This window comes from Madurella fahalii, assembly GCF_045866475.1.
Source record: "Madurella fahalii IFM 68171 DNA, scaffold_1, whole genome shotgun sequence".
Classification (NCBI taxonomy): domain Eukaryota; kingdom Fungi; phylum Ascomycota; class Sordariomycetes; order Sordariales; genus Madurella; species Madurella fahalii.
Genome location: NW_027263971.1, coordinates 3,548,151 through 3,564,348, shown reverse-complemented (window position 1 = coordinate 3,564,348; position 16,198 = coordinate 3,548,151). Strand labels below are relative to the sequence as shown.

General features: G+C 57.9%; 5 protein-coding genes across 5 annotated transcripts; 3 read left to right on the top strand and 2 right to left on the bottom strand.

The window, feature by feature from the left end:
* Positions 1 to 581: 581 nt before the first annotated feature.
* Positions 582 to 1,817, top strand: MFIFM68171_01112 (Mid2 domain-containing protein; the record flags this gene model as incomplete). Its single annotated transcript, XM_071056534.1, has 1 exon — positions 582 to 1,817. The coding sequence occupies one exon, from the start codon at positions 582 to 584 to the stop codon at positions 1,815 to 1,817; it is 1,236 nt and encodes a 411-aa protein (XP_070912635.1).
* Positions 1,818 to 2,548: 731 nt separating this feature from the next.
* On the bottom strand, positions 2,549 to 3,339 carry CSH3 (the record flags this gene model as incomplete). Its single annotated transcript, XM_071056533.1, has 2 exons — positions 2,549 to 3,153; positions 3,249 to 3,339. 2 exons carry the CDS (start codon positions 3,337 to 3,339, stop codon positions 2,549 to 2,551), a joined length of 696 nt encoding a protein of 231 aa, XP_070912634.1.
* A 546-nt stretch (positions 3,340 to 3,885) lies between these two features.
* Positions 3,886 to 5,000, bottom strand: MFIFM68171_01110 (NADP-dependent oxidoreductase domain-containing protein; the record flags this gene model as incomplete). The annotated part of the gene is made up of 3 exons (XM_071056532.1): positions 3,886 to 4,283; positions 4,340 to 4,888; positions 4,946 to 5,000. 3 exons carry the CDS (start codon positions 4,998 to 5,000, stop codon positions 3,886 to 3,888), a joined length of 1,002 nt encoding a protein of 333 aa, XP_070912633.1.
* A 739-nt stretch (positions 5,001 to 5,739) lies between these two features.
* MFIFM68171_01109 (DNA helicase) lies at positions 5,740 to 10,173 on the top strand (the record flags this gene model as incomplete). The annotated part of the gene is made up of 10 exons (XM_071056531.1): positions 5,740 to 5,844; positions 6,125 to 6,560; positions 6,623 to 6,946; positions 7,442 to 7,955; positions 8,089 to 8,124; positions 8,174 to 8,405; positions 8,458 to 9,522; positions 9,652 to 9,811; positions 9,966 to 10,026; positions 10,080 to 10,173. 10 exons carry the CDS (start codon positions 5,740 to 5,742, stop codon positions 10,171 to 10,173), a joined length of 3,027 nt encoding a protein of 1,008 aa, XP_070912632.1.
* A 3,406-nt stretch (positions 10,174 to 13,579) lies between these two features.
* MFIFM68171_01108 (uncharacterized protein) lies at positions 13,580 to 16,193 on the top strand (the record flags this gene model as incomplete). The annotated part of the gene is made up of 4 exons (XM_071056530.1): positions 13,580 to 13,913; positions 14,018 to 14,216; positions 14,341 to 14,425; positions 14,508 to 16,193. The coding sequence occupies 4 exons, from the start codon at positions 13,580 to 13,582 to the stop codon at positions 16,191 to 16,193; spliced, it is 2,304 nt and encodes a 767-aa protein (XP_070912631.1).
* Positions 16,194 to 16,198: the final 5 nt, after the last annotated feature.

The window sequence follows — 16,198 nt, the reverse complement described above, 5'->3', positions numbered from 1 at the left end:
ATGCCGCCTAGTCAGCCAGATCAATTTTGGCGCCCCCCGTGGAAGCTGGCTCCCCCGGCATGGGCCTGAGACCATGCGGCGGCCATAGGTTCTACCCGGAGCATCGTCGCCATGCCGCCGACCAGACTCCACCAAAGATGGTCGGTTGGACATGGCGTCTCCTCCTGACCAGCTCCTCGGACCCTGCGTCGTGTTCCGTGCAAGAATAACCACAATTTGGATGCATCATCCGGCCCATCAGCAGGATTACACGGCACATAGCCATCCTGTTCCGATATACCTCCCAAGGAAGCCCTTGGATCCTGGCCATGCCTCTCTCCTCTCCTACCACACGCTCGCCCCACGCCTTCAATACAAGCAACAAGGTTGTGCTTTGTGTGAAAGAGCTGTTCCCCGCTCTCGTCCTGTCTGTCAACTTCATGTCTCTTTATGTTCGAGCCTCTGGAACCAACTCGAGGCGCCCATCACCCCGTTGAGACACCTAAACTGTAACATCGAGAATCTCTAAGGATTTCCACGCGTCACCGGTCTAAGCCGACTATTTCGCAGCAATATCCACGATTGGGAAAATCAGATTCGAAATGCATGGGCGGCGGTTAGCACTCCGGGTAGCTTCGCTCGCTGCCATATGTGTAACTGCGTCAGCGATACCAACACGCGACATATTCACGCGGCAATCAACTTGCGAGCCAGACTACAACCGGTGCAGAGAGGCCGATCTCCCAGACAACTTCTGCTGCCCATCAGGGTCGAATTGTCTTGTCCTCGCGGGCAACACGACAGTTCTGTGCTGTCCTGAGGATTCGGACTGTGAGAGAATCGAGCCGCTCCCCTGCAACCTCGCTCTTCAAGATGCTGAGTTGCACCCCGATGCTGTCATCAAAACGACGGCGCTTGGAGGTACGATGGACAGATGCGCCGACCAGTGCTGTCCATTTGGCTACTCGTGCAGGGACGACGAATGCATTATGGACGAAAACCAGAATGCTGCTCCCATAGAGACGACCACTAGGCCAAGCACAACCAGTACCAGCAGTGCTAGGACGAGCGCTACTTCGGCGGCCGAGACGAGCGCGACGACGGCGGATCCTACCGACGTGACCGATAGCCCGAGCACGACAGGCGGCACTGACGAAACGAATGGCTCGGACAACGGCCCGCCCATCGCGGCTGTTGCCGGTGGTGCCGTCGCTGCGGCTATCGTCCTTGTTATTGCTGCCATCATTGCTTTTATCTTTTTCAAGAAGAAGCGGGAGAGTGAGGCTGGGAGCCCCCCGAAACTGTCACGCTCGACGTCGTCTTTCGGCAACTTTATCAGTGGGCCCATCATGGCCGAAAACGCGACGCTGCGAAGCGACTTTGCCCGGGGTGCGAGTCATCGCGGCCCCGCCGACGACCCTGGTTCCGTCACGGGCGATATTCTAGGATCCTCGATGAGCTCTCCGGAGCCAATGCCGGAAGCCCCGCCGACGGCAGCCCGCAAGGCGGCGCGGCAGAGCAGTGTCGCGTACGGCTATGGCGGGTCCGAGCTCTCGACGTTCCAGCCGTCTCCCTTCCTCGACATGCCCCACGTCGGCTATGACAACGGGTTGCTCATGCCGCAGACGCCCCGCCAGGACCGCGAGCCCAGCTCAGTGAGCATCAACGTGTTTGCCGATCCGAACATCACGCCGGACAGGTCACCCGAGAGCTACAACTACGGGCGGTATAGCAACATGACCACTTTTACGCAGATGCTGGACAAGGCCGATCTCGGCGGTGTTGCGCGCGGCGAATCATATGTGCCATACCACGAAAGCCCGCAGCCTAAGAGGTAATGTTCTTAAAGGGAGCAATGGGGAAGTATATAATGAGGCCAAGGATGGGTGAGAAAGTGATGCCGAGTTCTGGTGGCGCTCTCTACATTCTCTGCTCTTTTTCTTGATATTCTGTACACATTGATACCGGGAGTAATGGGGTGATTTTTTGGTGGTTTTTTTTTTCCCCTTTTACCAAGGGCAAGGCGTTGGTTGGCTTTTTGCAATGGATTTCGGGAAGGGGGACTCATTCTGCGTCATCACTCCGGCATTAACATCGCCCATCGATTACGGGCCCATAGAAGGGGCAGGAGCGGAAAAGGCTGGCTTTTTATACCCTCGCCTAGATTGCGAACCTTTATATCTTCTCATGTATGCAAGTTTTAATCACAAGTTTGATCTACGAACCTGCCCCTCCGTTTCTCTCGCCTCGCCTGCTGTCCCTCCGTGACATCAGGTGTGATCATGTTTCTCTCTTGAAGTTCGCCAACCCGGGAGTGGGATCGGACAGCGCGTGTGTGGTAGGTGTCAACGCTAACATATCCTATGCCTCGCTGCACTCGAAACCATAGATAGGAGAATAGATTCACGCCGCTTCTCTCAAGCTTGATATAAGGCATCACCATCACGTTCACGAGCCAGTCGAAATCTCCAGCCCCGACGTCTTGGATGAACCGCTTGATTGACCAATCCGTATACACACATTATCCATCCGCTATTCCAAGCTACCGCACCCATATCCGAACGAGCCCTCACAACTTTTTCTTCCCTGCGGCCGCCGCCGCCACCGCCGCCATCTTCTTCTCAGCCGCCTCCTTCTCCAGCTTGGCAATATCATCCGCGTCCTTCCTCTCGGCGTACCACTGGCCGGCCTGGAGCACCAAGACGCCCATCAGCACCAGCGCAAGGATCACGTGGCTCGCGCTCAGCACCCGCAGGCTGTCCTCGCGGCCCAGCACCACTTCGCCCGAGAAGTAGCCCTCGTGCACCGCACCCGCACCGGCCGTCTGCTTCCAGGCGGTGCCCTTCTGCAGGCCGCCGGGCTGGCTGACGGCGCGCAGGCCCTTGACGATGTTGCTGATGTAGACGCCGGCGCCGACGACATAGAGGATGAGCGAGCCGCCGTCGAAGAGCACGTTGGCCTCGCTGGGGCGGAACAGCTTGATGAAGAAGCCGAGGAAGCAGACGAACATGATGATGTGGAGCATGCGCGCGATGAGGGGCGGCGCCTGGTGCGTGAAGCGCAGGTGCGTCTCGAGGTGGTCGAGGAAGGACGGCGGGAGCGGGTCCGACGTCCACAGCAGCGGGAAGTCGTAGGGGAACGAGGCGAAGAGGATGCCAAGGAAGAAACATATCGCTGGAGAGAGAGAAGAAAAAAGAAACGCGGGCGTGTGTGTTAGTTGAGTGGAGTTAGGGTCGAGAGTAGGGAGCGTTGGAGGGAGGATGGCTTACGCCCGATGATGAGAAAGGTTGCAAAGGAGCCGCTGCCGCGGTAGTCCTTTGACCGGGTCGTTTTCGACCAGTCTACCCAGCGGGTTTGCATTTTTGGCTGTTGGTTATGATGGTGATATGGTGCTGGACGATAAGGTGGGTGTGGTTCTTTCTTTTTCCGCGCCTATGGATGAAAGGCCTTGGGACGCTGACGTTGGTGGACTCGGCACTGGGATGCGCCCGGATGCTGCGCTTGGGGGCAGAGGTATTCCTTGACAGATTGATCCGCGTAATGGGTGGATCTTACGTTCGAAGTGCCTTGCGCTGGATTGGGCTGTGTGCGCAAGAATCCAGACAGTGCCCTCTCGAATTCGGTTGGAGGTTGGGGGAGCTTGGGAGACGCTCTGCGAAGCCAAAATCTCCAATGCAGGGACCCCCCACCGCGATGCGAGATCCTTAAAGCACAGCCCCACCGCTTTCTGTCTTCTGTAATGGCAGAATCGCATCCTGGAACTTACACCGGGTCGGGCCGTTAAAACCCCTAATCGCATACCACTGAAATGCCCCCCAGCCACCAACCACCCAATTCAACTGCCCCATAAAAAATAAAACAAATAGGTAATCCGTTTATTTATCTGTTACCATGTCCAGAGCCAACTCACTCAGTGCTCCTATCTAATGCCTCCATACCGTGCGCATGATACCTGTCTCCGACAGGCCGATATTTCGACAGATATACATCAATCTCCGACATATCGTTCTCATTTAGTTCAATCTCAACCGCATTCTCCCTCACCCTCTCCGGGCTCGATGCCCCCGGGATAGGAATGATAGTGGGCATACCCGGCTTCCGGGACAGCAACCGCACCCAATTGATGGCGATCTGGGCCGGCGTGCACCCCTTCTTGGCTGCCATCTCTTCAAGGTGCTTGACGAGAGCTAGGTTATTTTCCAACACGCTCGGCTGGAAGCGCGGGAGCATGCGCCGGAAGTCTCCTTCGGGGAGGTCATCGAACGACTGGATCTTGCCGGTCAAGGCTCCCCGGCCGAGGGGGGCTGCTGAGGTGTAAGCATACGTGAGCGCAACGGAGCGGCTGGAAAGGGAAGCTTACAGTAGGCGAGGATGGGAATGTCAAACTCGGCACAGGCTTCGGCGACGCCATTCTCCAGCGGCTCGGTGCACCACATCGAGAGCTCCACCTCGACTGACTCGATCTTGGCCACCTTCGCGGCTCTACGGATCGTTGCGGCACTGACCTCGCTCAGAGAAATGCCACCGATGTTGCCCGCATCGACTTGCTCTTTCAGGGCTGCGACGGTGGTCTCAATGTCCACCTTCTTGTCCTTGCGAGCCGACTCGAACTGGTCAATGCGACCCTTGCCGCCGATCAACCGGACGCAGGTCTCGACGCTGGCCCTGACACCCTCGGGCGAGGCGTCGACGGCGAAGTTCTCACCGACGCAGCCTTTGATGTTGAGCAGGATCTTGTCCTTGTCTTCGGGGTATTTCTCGTAGTACTTGTTGAGGAGAGTGAGTGAGTTGTTATCGGGGGGGCCGTAGAATTGGCCCCCGTTCATGTAGTTGCAGCCGTTTTCGAGAGCGGCTTTGATCACGGCGAAGCATTCCTCTTCAGGCAGTTTTTTAGGCCGCCATGTCAAGCCTACACCGTATAAGTCAGCTTGCTAGATAGATTGCAAGGGTTAAGAGGCTACGGTACCCATAAGGCCGAACCCAATGTTGCCTACTTGCTTGCCCTGAATCATGTGGCCCATGGTTGGTAACGATACGTGCTGTTAAGCGAGTTGCGGTTTATATCAGAAGGTTGTCAAGAAAACGAAGAAGAGCGAGGTGTGATACGTTGATGACGGGGGGATGGCAATATAAGTGAGGACTAGAATACCCTTCCGGGGATGTCAACTAACAGAATGAAACGGACTTAAGTCGGACCTAAGTGATATCTACGATTCAGCCGGTGTTAGCTCTCTCTAGTCAACACTATCACCGCGTCAGCCGTTCCCAAGTTGGTGAAAGCGGGACCTTGTCTCATCAGCGTACGCGGCATGCTTTTGTATTCGTTGCGGGGAAGCCCAGACGGGTTCTCAGAGTCAGTGTATTCTCACGACAAGCAAGACGAGAGAGACGTTGGCCAATCGAGTTTCAAGGACATGCCGAGCCAAGCTCCACCTCCTTCGACAGAACGCGGACCTGTGGTTCGCTGAAGCCGTGCGCCACTCGCCGAAGCATAGGCCAGAGAAGCTCAGCAGAATGACGTGCAGAGCTCCTTTCTTCTGCCCCGACGATCTAAAGATAAAAATGGCCGATACGTGTCTAAGAGCTAGACAAACATTCTAGACAGGATCTGATGCGTCAATGAATTCTTCGAGTTTCCCCCAAGGATCGCAATCTGTAGGCGCTCTGTCGCCCCCGACGGCATTGATACCGCCGATAACGTGACTGTGCCGTCCCAGGCCATCAGATCCATCCGTCCCAGCTTTCAGAACCATAAACATCATGTCCCAGAGCGCCGCTCGGTCCGCCCCGCCCAACCCAAGCCCGATCTTGCCGACCCTGCAGCGGAGAAAGTCATCCCAGCAACGTATTCAGGATATTCTAGAGGTCAGTTGCCGTTGAGTCTCTCTAAGCGCTTATCGGGGCCGCTGCGACACGATCCGAGCCACTCGGCGCACCCCGTGGGCCAAACAACAAACCTCGGTCGTGCCTAGTGGTGGCCGTGATGGCTCGCATTGTCGAGGCGATATTTGGCTCCTCGGTAAACCACAACATCTCTGAGCGAACTGTCCGTACTCCGCCCACATGCGTGTCTATGCGTGCCTCGGCTACCACCCTACAGCGCTTGCATCAACACAAAGTAAGCTGACATATGTGCCGCCAAAAGGGTGCGCGCGAACGAGCCGAGACGATTGATCGAATCTCACCGGGCGTCAGTCCGGGGCTTCAACCGCTGCTTGGAGGTTCCCCCCGCGGACCCAACTACCTCGCAGGTTTAACCTCGACCCCCGAAGAGATCGGCAGCGACAGACATGGCACGGTGACTGCCCAGTCCGAGCGGCAGCACAGCATAACCTTTGATGGCCCGGCACAAGGGAGCCAGCTGGCGACACGTAGGCGGACTGGCCAGGGCAGGAAACCTTTCGGTCATCAGGGAGAGGGGGAGTCGCTGCCGCAGGGGGACGGTGTGAACGATGAGGGCGCGGCGGGGAGGGGATTGCCGGGCCGGGAGGACAAGCACTGGTGGACGAGGACGCTGCGCTATTTCCAGAGCATCGAGCTTGAGAATAAGGGGAGTGTCGCGCGGGATCACTTGGCGTTGGGTAAGACAGCCTCGGAAATGGCTGGCTCGAGTACGGCAGAAGGCTAACCCGTCGGCTGCTAGAACGGACGTTCCTCGCGTGGCTCCGCACGTCACTCGCGTTTGCCTCGATCGGTATCGCCATCACTCAGCTCTTCCGGCTCAACACGTCGCTGGCGGACGACAGCAAGCAGACCGAGACGCTGCGCCATCTCGGCAAGCCGCTGGGGTCGACCTTTTTGGCGATTAGTATCTTGATCTTGCTGCTGGGGTATAACCGCTATCTCCAGGCGCAGCACTGGGTGATACGGGGAAAGTTCCCGGCGAGTCGCGGGACCATCATGCTGGTGGCGTTTATAGCATTTGCCGTGACAGTGGCGTCGTTGATTGTGATCCTTGCTGTGCAGAGTATGTGAGATTTTACTCTGTCTGGTAATTGCATACTACGGCCGAGATTGGGGGTGGTTCTGTTGCTTTTGGTATCCAGGATTGTATCGAGGTTGGCGGGTATTTAAATGTACGAGGGTGATAATGATGTCTGTAAAGGGTTGGCGGGAGTAGGCATACACGTCAGTCTCTGAATGAATAAAACTGCGATTCAACAGAAGTAATACAAATCGGGAGCACAGATCTCACTTCTATTTTGGCCGAAATGTTTGGCCAAAAAGTCCATCCCCAATTCTCAGGTGCTTGTCTCAACTCAACCCACTTCGGAGCGTTTGTCCACACAATCTCACTTTCAAACCTTACGTCTCCCAATCCACCCAACCAACTACCAACCATCATCACTTCTCACCATCACTTCCAAACACAGCAACCCAAAACAAAACCCATAATTAAAACATACGAGATAAAACAAAACGGAACAAAACAAAATGCCAGAAAAAAAAAAAACAACCCCAGTAGATGTCCCCCAATTCGCCCAGACCCAACTCTCCCTCCTGGCCGCCGAGCTCGCCGCCGAGATAGCCGAGTCCACCGCCCTCGTGTCCCTGCACTCGCCCGCCACCCTGCAGCGCGCCGGCGTCGCCCTGGCCAACCTGACCGTCGCCTCGCAGCGCACGGGGCTAGGGGGCAAGACCGTCCTGGAGCTGGCGCGGGACCCGGCCACCGCCGCCGCCGCCGCCCCCGCTCCCGGCAGTTCTCGCGCGGCGGCCGACCCGCAAGATCTGCCCGAGCACGGGATCCGGGTCGGCGATATCGTGCTTGTCAGGGAGCAGGCGGCTGGGGAGGCTAAGAAGAAGAGGGCGGCGGTGACGGGGAAGTGGGGAGGGGAGGGCGGTGGTGAGGGAGGCGTGAAGGGGGTCGTCACCCGGGTTGGGAGGGCGGTTGTCGGGGTTGCTGTTGATGAGGATGATGCTGGTGGCGGGAAGGATAGGGATGGAGGCGGGGTGGAGGGGTTGGTGGGGAGGGTGTGGTATGTATGATCTTGGGGTTTTCTTTCCGTGGCTGGCTTTGCTTGGGGGAGCTGGCGGCGCTTGCTGTTCTTTTGGATAGGTCCCATCTTGAGATGGCACGAATGCGAAGAGATGGCTGACGTGTTTGGGTAGGATCGTCAAGGTGGCTGATGATGTTACCTTCAAGAGGTGGGTTTGGAGCAGTACGTGTGGATTGGGAAGTGGCTAACGATGGTAGGATGAATGGGACGATGGAGCGGTTGGCAAAGATGTCTGAGCAGGAGTACTCTGTTTTCATCAGGGTGCTGTTTGGACTGTCCTCACCCTCCCCTGTTCCGGCTGATCTGGAAAAGGACCGGGAGGTGGGCGAGATTGAGTGGGTTGATCCGACGCTCAATGATAGTCAGAAGGATGCCATCCGGTTTGCGCTGGCGTCAAGGGAGATTGCGCTCATCCATGGTCCACCGGGGGTGAATTCTTTCGATGAATATCTGGGAAGTACAGGCGCTGATATCATGACAGACCGGCAAGACGCACACGCTAATCGAGCTCATCTTGCAAATGCTCAAGCGCAATCTCCGCATACTCGTCTGCGGCCCCTCTAACATTTCCGTCGACAACATCGTCGAACGTCTCGCTCCGCACAAAGTACCCCTGATCCGCCTCGGCCACCCAGCGCGTCTGCTCCCTTCAGTGCTGAATCACTCCCTCGACGTGCTTACCCGCACCTCCGAGGCGGGCGCCATCGTCAAGGACGTCCGCGCCGAGATGGACGCCAAGCAGGCCTCGATCCGCAAGACGCGCAACGGCCGTGAGCGTCGGGCCATCTACGCCGACCTTAAGGAGCTGCGCAAGGAGTACCGCGAGCGAGAGCGCAAGTGCGTCAGTAACCTGGTCGCGGGCAGCAAGGTGGTACTTGCAACGCTGCACGGTGCGGGCGGGTTCCAGTTGCGGGACGAGAAGTTTGACGTCGTCATCATCGACGAGGCCAGCCAGGCACTCGAGGCGCAGTGCTGGGTGCCGCTGCTGTCGGCGAGCAAGGCCGTCTGCGCCGGTGATCACCTGCAGCTGCCGCCGACCATCAAATCGCTCAACTCCAAGAGCAAGAGCAAAGGAAAAGGAAAGGAGGACGCCGCTGCATCCGTGATGAAAGGGGCTACGCTGGAGACGACGCTGTTTGACCGTCTGCTGGCGCTACACGGCCCGTCCATCAAGAGGATGCTCACGACGCAATATCGCATGCACGAGAAGATTATGCGGTTCCCGTCCGACGAACTCTACGAGGGGAAGCTGATCGCCGCCGAGGCAGTCAAAACCAGGCTGCTCAAAGACCTGCCGTACGAGGTGGAAGACACGGATGACACTAGGGAGCCGCTCATTTTCATCGACACGCAAGGGGGCGACTTCCCCGAGAAGAACGAAGACGAGCAGGAGGCGGGCAAGAAGAAGCTAACCAAGAGTAGTCTCTACGGCGAAAGCAAGAGCAACGAGATGGAGGCGGCTCTGGTGCGGCAGCACGTGCGGAGCTTAGCTGAGGCTGGGGTCAAACCGGAGGACATTGCGGTAGTGACGCCGTATAATGCACAGGTGAGGATGCCACTCGGGCGCAGCGATCGCCCGCAGGCATGCATGAATATCTAGATTCATGCCGTGCGGCGGCCAGTTCCGTCCCGAGCATGAGCATGACGCGGGACTGACAAAGTTGGGATGAACCAGCTCTCGATCCTCGCGCCGCTAAAAGACGAGTTTCCGGGCATTGAACTCGGCAGCGTCGACGGTTTCCAGGGCCGAGAGAAGGAGGCTGTCATCGTCAGCCTCGTCCGGAGCAACTCGGATGGGGAGGTCGGCTTCCTAGGCGAGAAGCGGCGGCTCAATGGTGAGTCGCTAAATCCTCGATCCCCATCGCTGAGCCGGAAGTTGGCGGGTAATATTGCGCAAATGGCACTCCTACCCGTCAATGTTCTACCAGTCGCGTGCCGGTTGCCGTTCAACGGCATTTGCAAGTTAAAGACAAGTTAATGCGAGCACAGTTGCAATGACGCGACCCAAGCGATCCCTGACCGTCATTGGGGACTCGGAGACAGTGAAAAAGTGAGCTTTCTTTTCTTTTCCTATAATGGCATGATTGACTGGGATCTGCGCAGAGGCAGCAAGTTCCTCAAGGGATGGATGGAGTTTCTCGAAGAGAACGCCGACCTCCGGTACCCGGACGTGGCCTCGCTCGCGGAGACGGCATGAAGGGAGTGGAGCCTAGGAATAGCGAACCAGACCGCGGCCAGGTCGTCCCATGTTCATGCATCCGGCCCGAATGTTCGGAATTCATCTGGAAACGCCGGTGGAAGGCCATACAACCGCGCGAAGGAAGAGCGTATCCGTTCGAGACCATCTTGTGGTCGCGAGATCGGAGAATTTCCCCCTCCCTCGCTGCTGATTTGACGTTGGGCGATGCGGTGGCAGCTCCCCCGCAGAGATCTTAGGCGGCACTCTGGTAATAATAGTGTACGGAGGTACTGTACAGTGTGTAAATCGCCAGACTTGGCTGTGCTGCGGCCATGCATGCCATAGCCGTTGTTGAAAAAGAAAAAGAGAAAGTAAGAAAAAGAAAAGCTGCTACGAGTCCACAGTGTCTGGTCTAGCGTGGGCCTTCGCCGTTGAGATCCATTGCCTCACGGATCGACCTGCCGTTTTCTGTTCTTGGCCTCTGTGTGCGTTGGACATTGTTGTTCTTGACGTTGACAAATGAGTGGAGTGCAGACGAGCCCGGCCTGGGCCGGCCCTGCTCGGTTTCAGATGGCCCCACTGTGGGGGGCCTCTGTGCCAAGAGCGGGGGTCTGGCTTCCTCCGCGATACCGCCCCTTTTCCTACGAGATCCCCGAACTCCGACTTGGTACCCTAATCAGACGCAACCTCCAAGGACCATCACGCCAATTTGTCGTCGGGCTCATTTGCAGTGGCAACTCGATTAAAAAGCTTCATATTAAGGACGGCCGTATGACCAATATATACGTTGCGTTGCCAGGGTTAGGCGAGCGGAAACGAGAACCGCTGCATCGGTGGTTATCGATAGCAACGTCTCATCAGACTCGTATTGTCCTGGTCACTCAGGAGCCCGAGGTCGCCTGTCGACTGCGTAGTTCGTCTCTGTCCGTGCGCTGCAACTCAACCCGGAAAAGCTCAACATTTGCAAGCTTGATGGTTGTGTTTCTCGGACAGACGCGAGCGGCTTCTCCTGGCCAGTAACATGCGGCTTCGGCACAACAACAGCCGCGCTTGAGGGGTGTGTTCTGTATTCCATTGGACGGCGCGCTCGTGTCAGGTATTGTTGCGCAGCACTGCGCTCTCTCCAAGTCTAGTGTAGCGCAGCCTGCATGCAGCCAGTGTACAGTGCCCAGCCTCCCGTCCTGGTTGGCAGGCCATATTCTGTTTCGAGACTGCATATGCAGAGCAACGCACGTCGCCTAAGTATCAAGGGCGCAAATTCGTGTCATCTGCCCACCCTCGGTGACCATGTGTATTGTTGCGGCACCGATGGCACTATGATTAGTTACACACCCACATTCAAGTTGAGCGTCTGCGCAAGTATGTGGATGGCGCGGCAGGAAATGGCACGGATGCTGGGTCCGGCTTCCCAGAAGTCCAAAGTCGGGGAGGAGGAGATCATAAAACGCAACCCCCGACAATAAGATGTCCCATACACTGCATCAGGCAGTTTCTCGGGGCCCGTGGGTGCGGATCAAACTCGTTAGCGAGCGCATCACGGGAAGGTAGGGTTTGGAAGCTCTGACGTTTTCATTGTCCATCGTCCCTTGTCCGATGTCAATTTCGCATGACGGAAACGGGATGGGATGACGAAATTGCGGATTTTCTCGAATCTTGCTTCCAGAATTCTGCCAGGCTTCGATCCGTTTGGGCAATGGTATGCTGTCGTCCATTGGCGGGGTTGGGGTCTATTACCACTCTCGTCTTCACAGAACATGGGCTTATTCTATGTGCAATCATGAGCTAGTTGCCAACGAGCCCGGCAAATGTATAGCTACCTTACCTTATCAATCCATTCCGAAGGCGTCCGAACAATCTAATCGTCCTGGTCATGATGGTGGCTGCGCACCTTCGCGCGCATTCAAGCACTGGAATAGGGTTAGCGTACGCTAGCATTCAGTAGTGGGGGCACACGCTCATCGCAGAAGCCAGAGGTGCACCGCGAGGGCCTAGTATACGATGTAGTGCACTGTACGTAGTGTACTGTACATAGGATGGCAGCCAGGACCTACTCCCATCGCGGTGGACGTGTAATTTAGCGCGGAGGCTGTCAGCCATATCTCCGACGCGGCCCTCCATCACCGCGAAACCGCTGGTCCCCGACGGCTTCAGGGCATAAAGCAGAGCGGCACAAGCTTCCCCGGAGATGAGTGCAGCAATGCAAGGCACTACGCTGCCGTAAGGTACGGTGTCTTGAATGGTAGTGAGCCGCAGTAAGATATACACTAATGTAGCAAAAGCGCTTCGTGCTGAGTACACGGGCCTTTCGTACTCTCGGCAAGGCTTTCCGCCGTCGCCATCCCTCCTCTCGACCAACAACTGCCTGCGTTACCTTAATTCCTGCTCGCCATCCAGGCCGTCGCCGAAGCAATGTAGCCACACCCCTAGGCACAGCAGCAGGCACGCGCCAGCGACACACCCTCGAGTCCCGATCAGGGTGATGGTCGAAGCGGCGCTGTTCATAATCCGCCCACCAGTGCTGCTCTCGCCAACCCAGACTTCTCCAACCAACATTCCGAATCCCACTCGCAAGATGCCGCCGGCTTGAGACACTCTTCTCTTCGAATTCCATTTGTATCCTGGCAGAAACCGACACACAGACTTCTCGGCCAGGAATCCCAAGACAAGACGAGCCAAGGCTCACGCCCCTGCTCCACTCTGCGGCCCCAAGCCCACCCCCTCATCACCCCTCCCCTCCATCACCGTCGCATCAGGCTCGGCCATCCTTGCTCCCTGCATCGCGGGCTAGGGAACTAGGCCTGTCCGCTTGCTGCCCTCGTCGGCGCAGCGTCTTGGACATTAATATCGCCCATTGGTGCTGGTCCCGCTGCACACTTGCGCTGTTTACTTTTCTGGTGCTGCTGGCCTGCATCTCTGTCGACTCCGCGTCGACCAACCCGTCGCAGGAGTCCAGCATGAGACGTGATGCAGCCGGCCAGGGTGCTCTGTGCTGCTGAGCTACCCGTCTACTCGCGTCCATAAACCGGCCGAGACCCTTTTTTCTCTCCCGTCGACCGCCACCTCTTGGGTGCCACGGCGTTTCGTTTTGGAACATATTTGCTCACGGTATCCGCCGCTTCTCGAAGACAGTTCCACTCGTTGACTGATCCGACCGGCACCATCACAGGACCTACTTGCAAAAGGGAGCCAAATCACTGGCCATGCCGGAGAAGAATATTATCTTGCCCTAGGATTACCCAAAGCAAAGCGCTCCGGAAGAGGGAGGCCACGACTCAGCCCTGTCTGATCTCAGTAGCCCGCAGATGGCCAGGAGCGGGCGACGACTTTTGTCAACAACCTCTGGCCATTTCGTCTCAATCCGTCCTCCATACTCCATAGTATACTGCCAACTCCCCGTGTCGAGTTGCGGGCTGCCCCTATCACCATGCCGAGTATTTTTGGCAAGACCGGCTCCGGCCGTGCCAAGCCCGGACGCAAGTCGATCCGGGGAACCATTTCGGGCCCGATACCGATACCCAGCACTCTCGGCGACGATGAATTTCCGATCCGGAATCCGGGGTCACCTAAAGTGCCGGCTACAGCCGACGATGAATTTCCAATGCGGAGGCCAGGCACCGGAATCGCGACACCTCTGCCACCGGAAGAGCCCGGTGCATTTTCTCAGGACCAGGACGAGCAATCCGGCGACCGCGGCCGTCAAGAGCAGCAGGATCAGCAATCTCGTGATCACGAGGATGAACAGAGCAGCGATAGCGAACGTGAGCAAGCACAAGGAGAAGCGCGAGTCGCCACGCCAACCGGTGCACCAGCTCCAACCGGCCTCTTTGGAGGTAGCCGCACGGACCTGACACAGGACATTCAGCCGGACCCGCCGTCCAGCCCGCCGCCGCCTCCTCCGGCCGCACCAAGCGTGCTGACCGGGAGCCCGGCATCGCGCGCAGCATCGAGTCCGGCATCACGGTCCCCGCCCCACAGATCCTCTCCGCCGAGGACCTCGCCACTGGCGCCCTCGCCGTCGAGGACGTCGCCCCCTGCAAGGAGAGCGACGAACCCCGTGCTGAGTACTATTAGATATTCTACTATTAGCGACTCCCCTAGCAAGCAAACAACTCAGAGCAAAGATTCTCCGTTGCGGAAAAAATCAACGCTGCGGTCTGCCCTCGGCAGGTTGTTTGGGCGCGGTAGGAAGAAGAATGGCACTGGAAACCAGGATGCCAGCACTGGTTCAGGGCGCGATTCCGGACCCCTGGGCTCGGCGCAGCATCGAAGTGTATGTGATATTCAGCATCTCCCGATTGCCCTTGTTCCGTGACCAATAAGGACCGTTGTGACTGACATCAGGCCAAACGCAGGATCCAACCGCTCTGAGTCGGCCCACTCAGCGGTCGCCTCAGCGCTCCGCCTCGCTTCCCCTCAGCGAGCTCGATCGACCGCTGCGATCGCACTCGATTGGGCCGGACGACATCATGGCCATCGAGAGTGCGCGCAACTCCCTGCAGGCCGAAGTGGTCGGACCCGGGTTCGGCACGGAAGCCGGAGGCCGGCGACGCGCCGCGACGACTACTGGTCGTATGCTGCTCCGGCCGCATCTCCGTAACCAGGAGTGGGGTGCAGGCCTGTCGCCACGGCCGGCCAGTGCGCAGGGCCGCAGCAGCCGGCTCGGCGGCCAGGTCGACCCAGAAGATCCAAACGAGATCGGCCGTGCTATCACGAGCGACAGCGGCGGCGGTCTGCGGCGGCGGTCTAGAAGCCTTTCTGGGCTGCAAGACTTTGCCGGAGCTCGGTCCGCTGGGCGCCGGCGTAGCGACGAAATACGCTACTGGCGCGAGTCGTACGATCCTGGGTTTATGTCACCCATGTCATCGAACTTGCAGGAAGACATCGACGACACAGGCATGGTGGATATCAGCGCACCTGAGAGCCCTGCGGTCGAGCGGCCGCCGAAAACCCCCCCTCAGCCCTTCAACTTTGGCCTTTTGTCGAAGGAGATGGTGGGTATGAAGATCACGCATGCTGCGAACATGGATAGTCGCCTCGGTAACCTCGAGTCCCGCACCCTCACGTTGGAGCGGGTGGTCGACCAATTATGCCACTCGGTGCCGGGCTTCAAGGGCCCCCTTGGTAGACAGGCTGAGTTCCCATCCCTGAGGGAAACGCGGCCCACGTTCACCTTTACTACTGGGACACCTCCCCCGATACCCGCTATATATCACCCCTTTTCAGCAGAATCGAAGGATCGGCCGAGCAGCTCACGACGCTCATTGGAAACCGATACGCATTCCCAGATGTCGTTTGGAGACGCACCCACTTATATCGGCTCCCTACGTCCTCCTTCATCTCCGGCCACCAAACCACAGCCATCTTCCGGAGCAGTGCCCACAGTGCCTGTTCTGAACCGCCCCACCTCGACCTCTACCGTGCGCGGCGCTATGAGCATGCCAACCATGGGCCGCGAAGCCGGTGATGCAGCGAAAGACGACGTCTCTCAACTCAGGAGCGAGCTTGAAGCCGAGCGGGCGGCCCGCCAGGCGCTCGAGGCGCAGGTCAAGAAGCTCTCCGACCGCCTTAACTCCTTGTCAACAACCATGTTCGCCATGGTTCGCGGCCCCTCCGAGTCGCGGTCCTCGGAGCGGCTGGCACCCTCGGTAGGCCAGCCGTCGCCGCGATTGCCGCCGCTGTCCAAGAACTTGCTCGCGTCACAGCGGCAACAGCAGGAACAGCTCTCTGTTTTCGAGACGGACGACGAAGATGAGGAAGGGGCCGAGCCCCAGTCGCAGTCCAATAAGAAGCAGGCGGGTACGCCCGGTTTTCCGAGCAAAAAGGACCTCGAAGAGGAAGATCTCATGGAAGACGACTTCCAGACACCGAGGGAGGGCAGGACGCCGTTGACCTACGGGGCTTTTGGGGAGGAGCTGAGGCCTGACGACGACGATGATGACAATGAAGGAGACGAAGACGACCCGAAACGCAAGAAAGCGGCCAGGACGCTGAGCTTGAGCCAGCTTACTTTGGGAAAGGGGCAGCACACACGGATATGACTGCA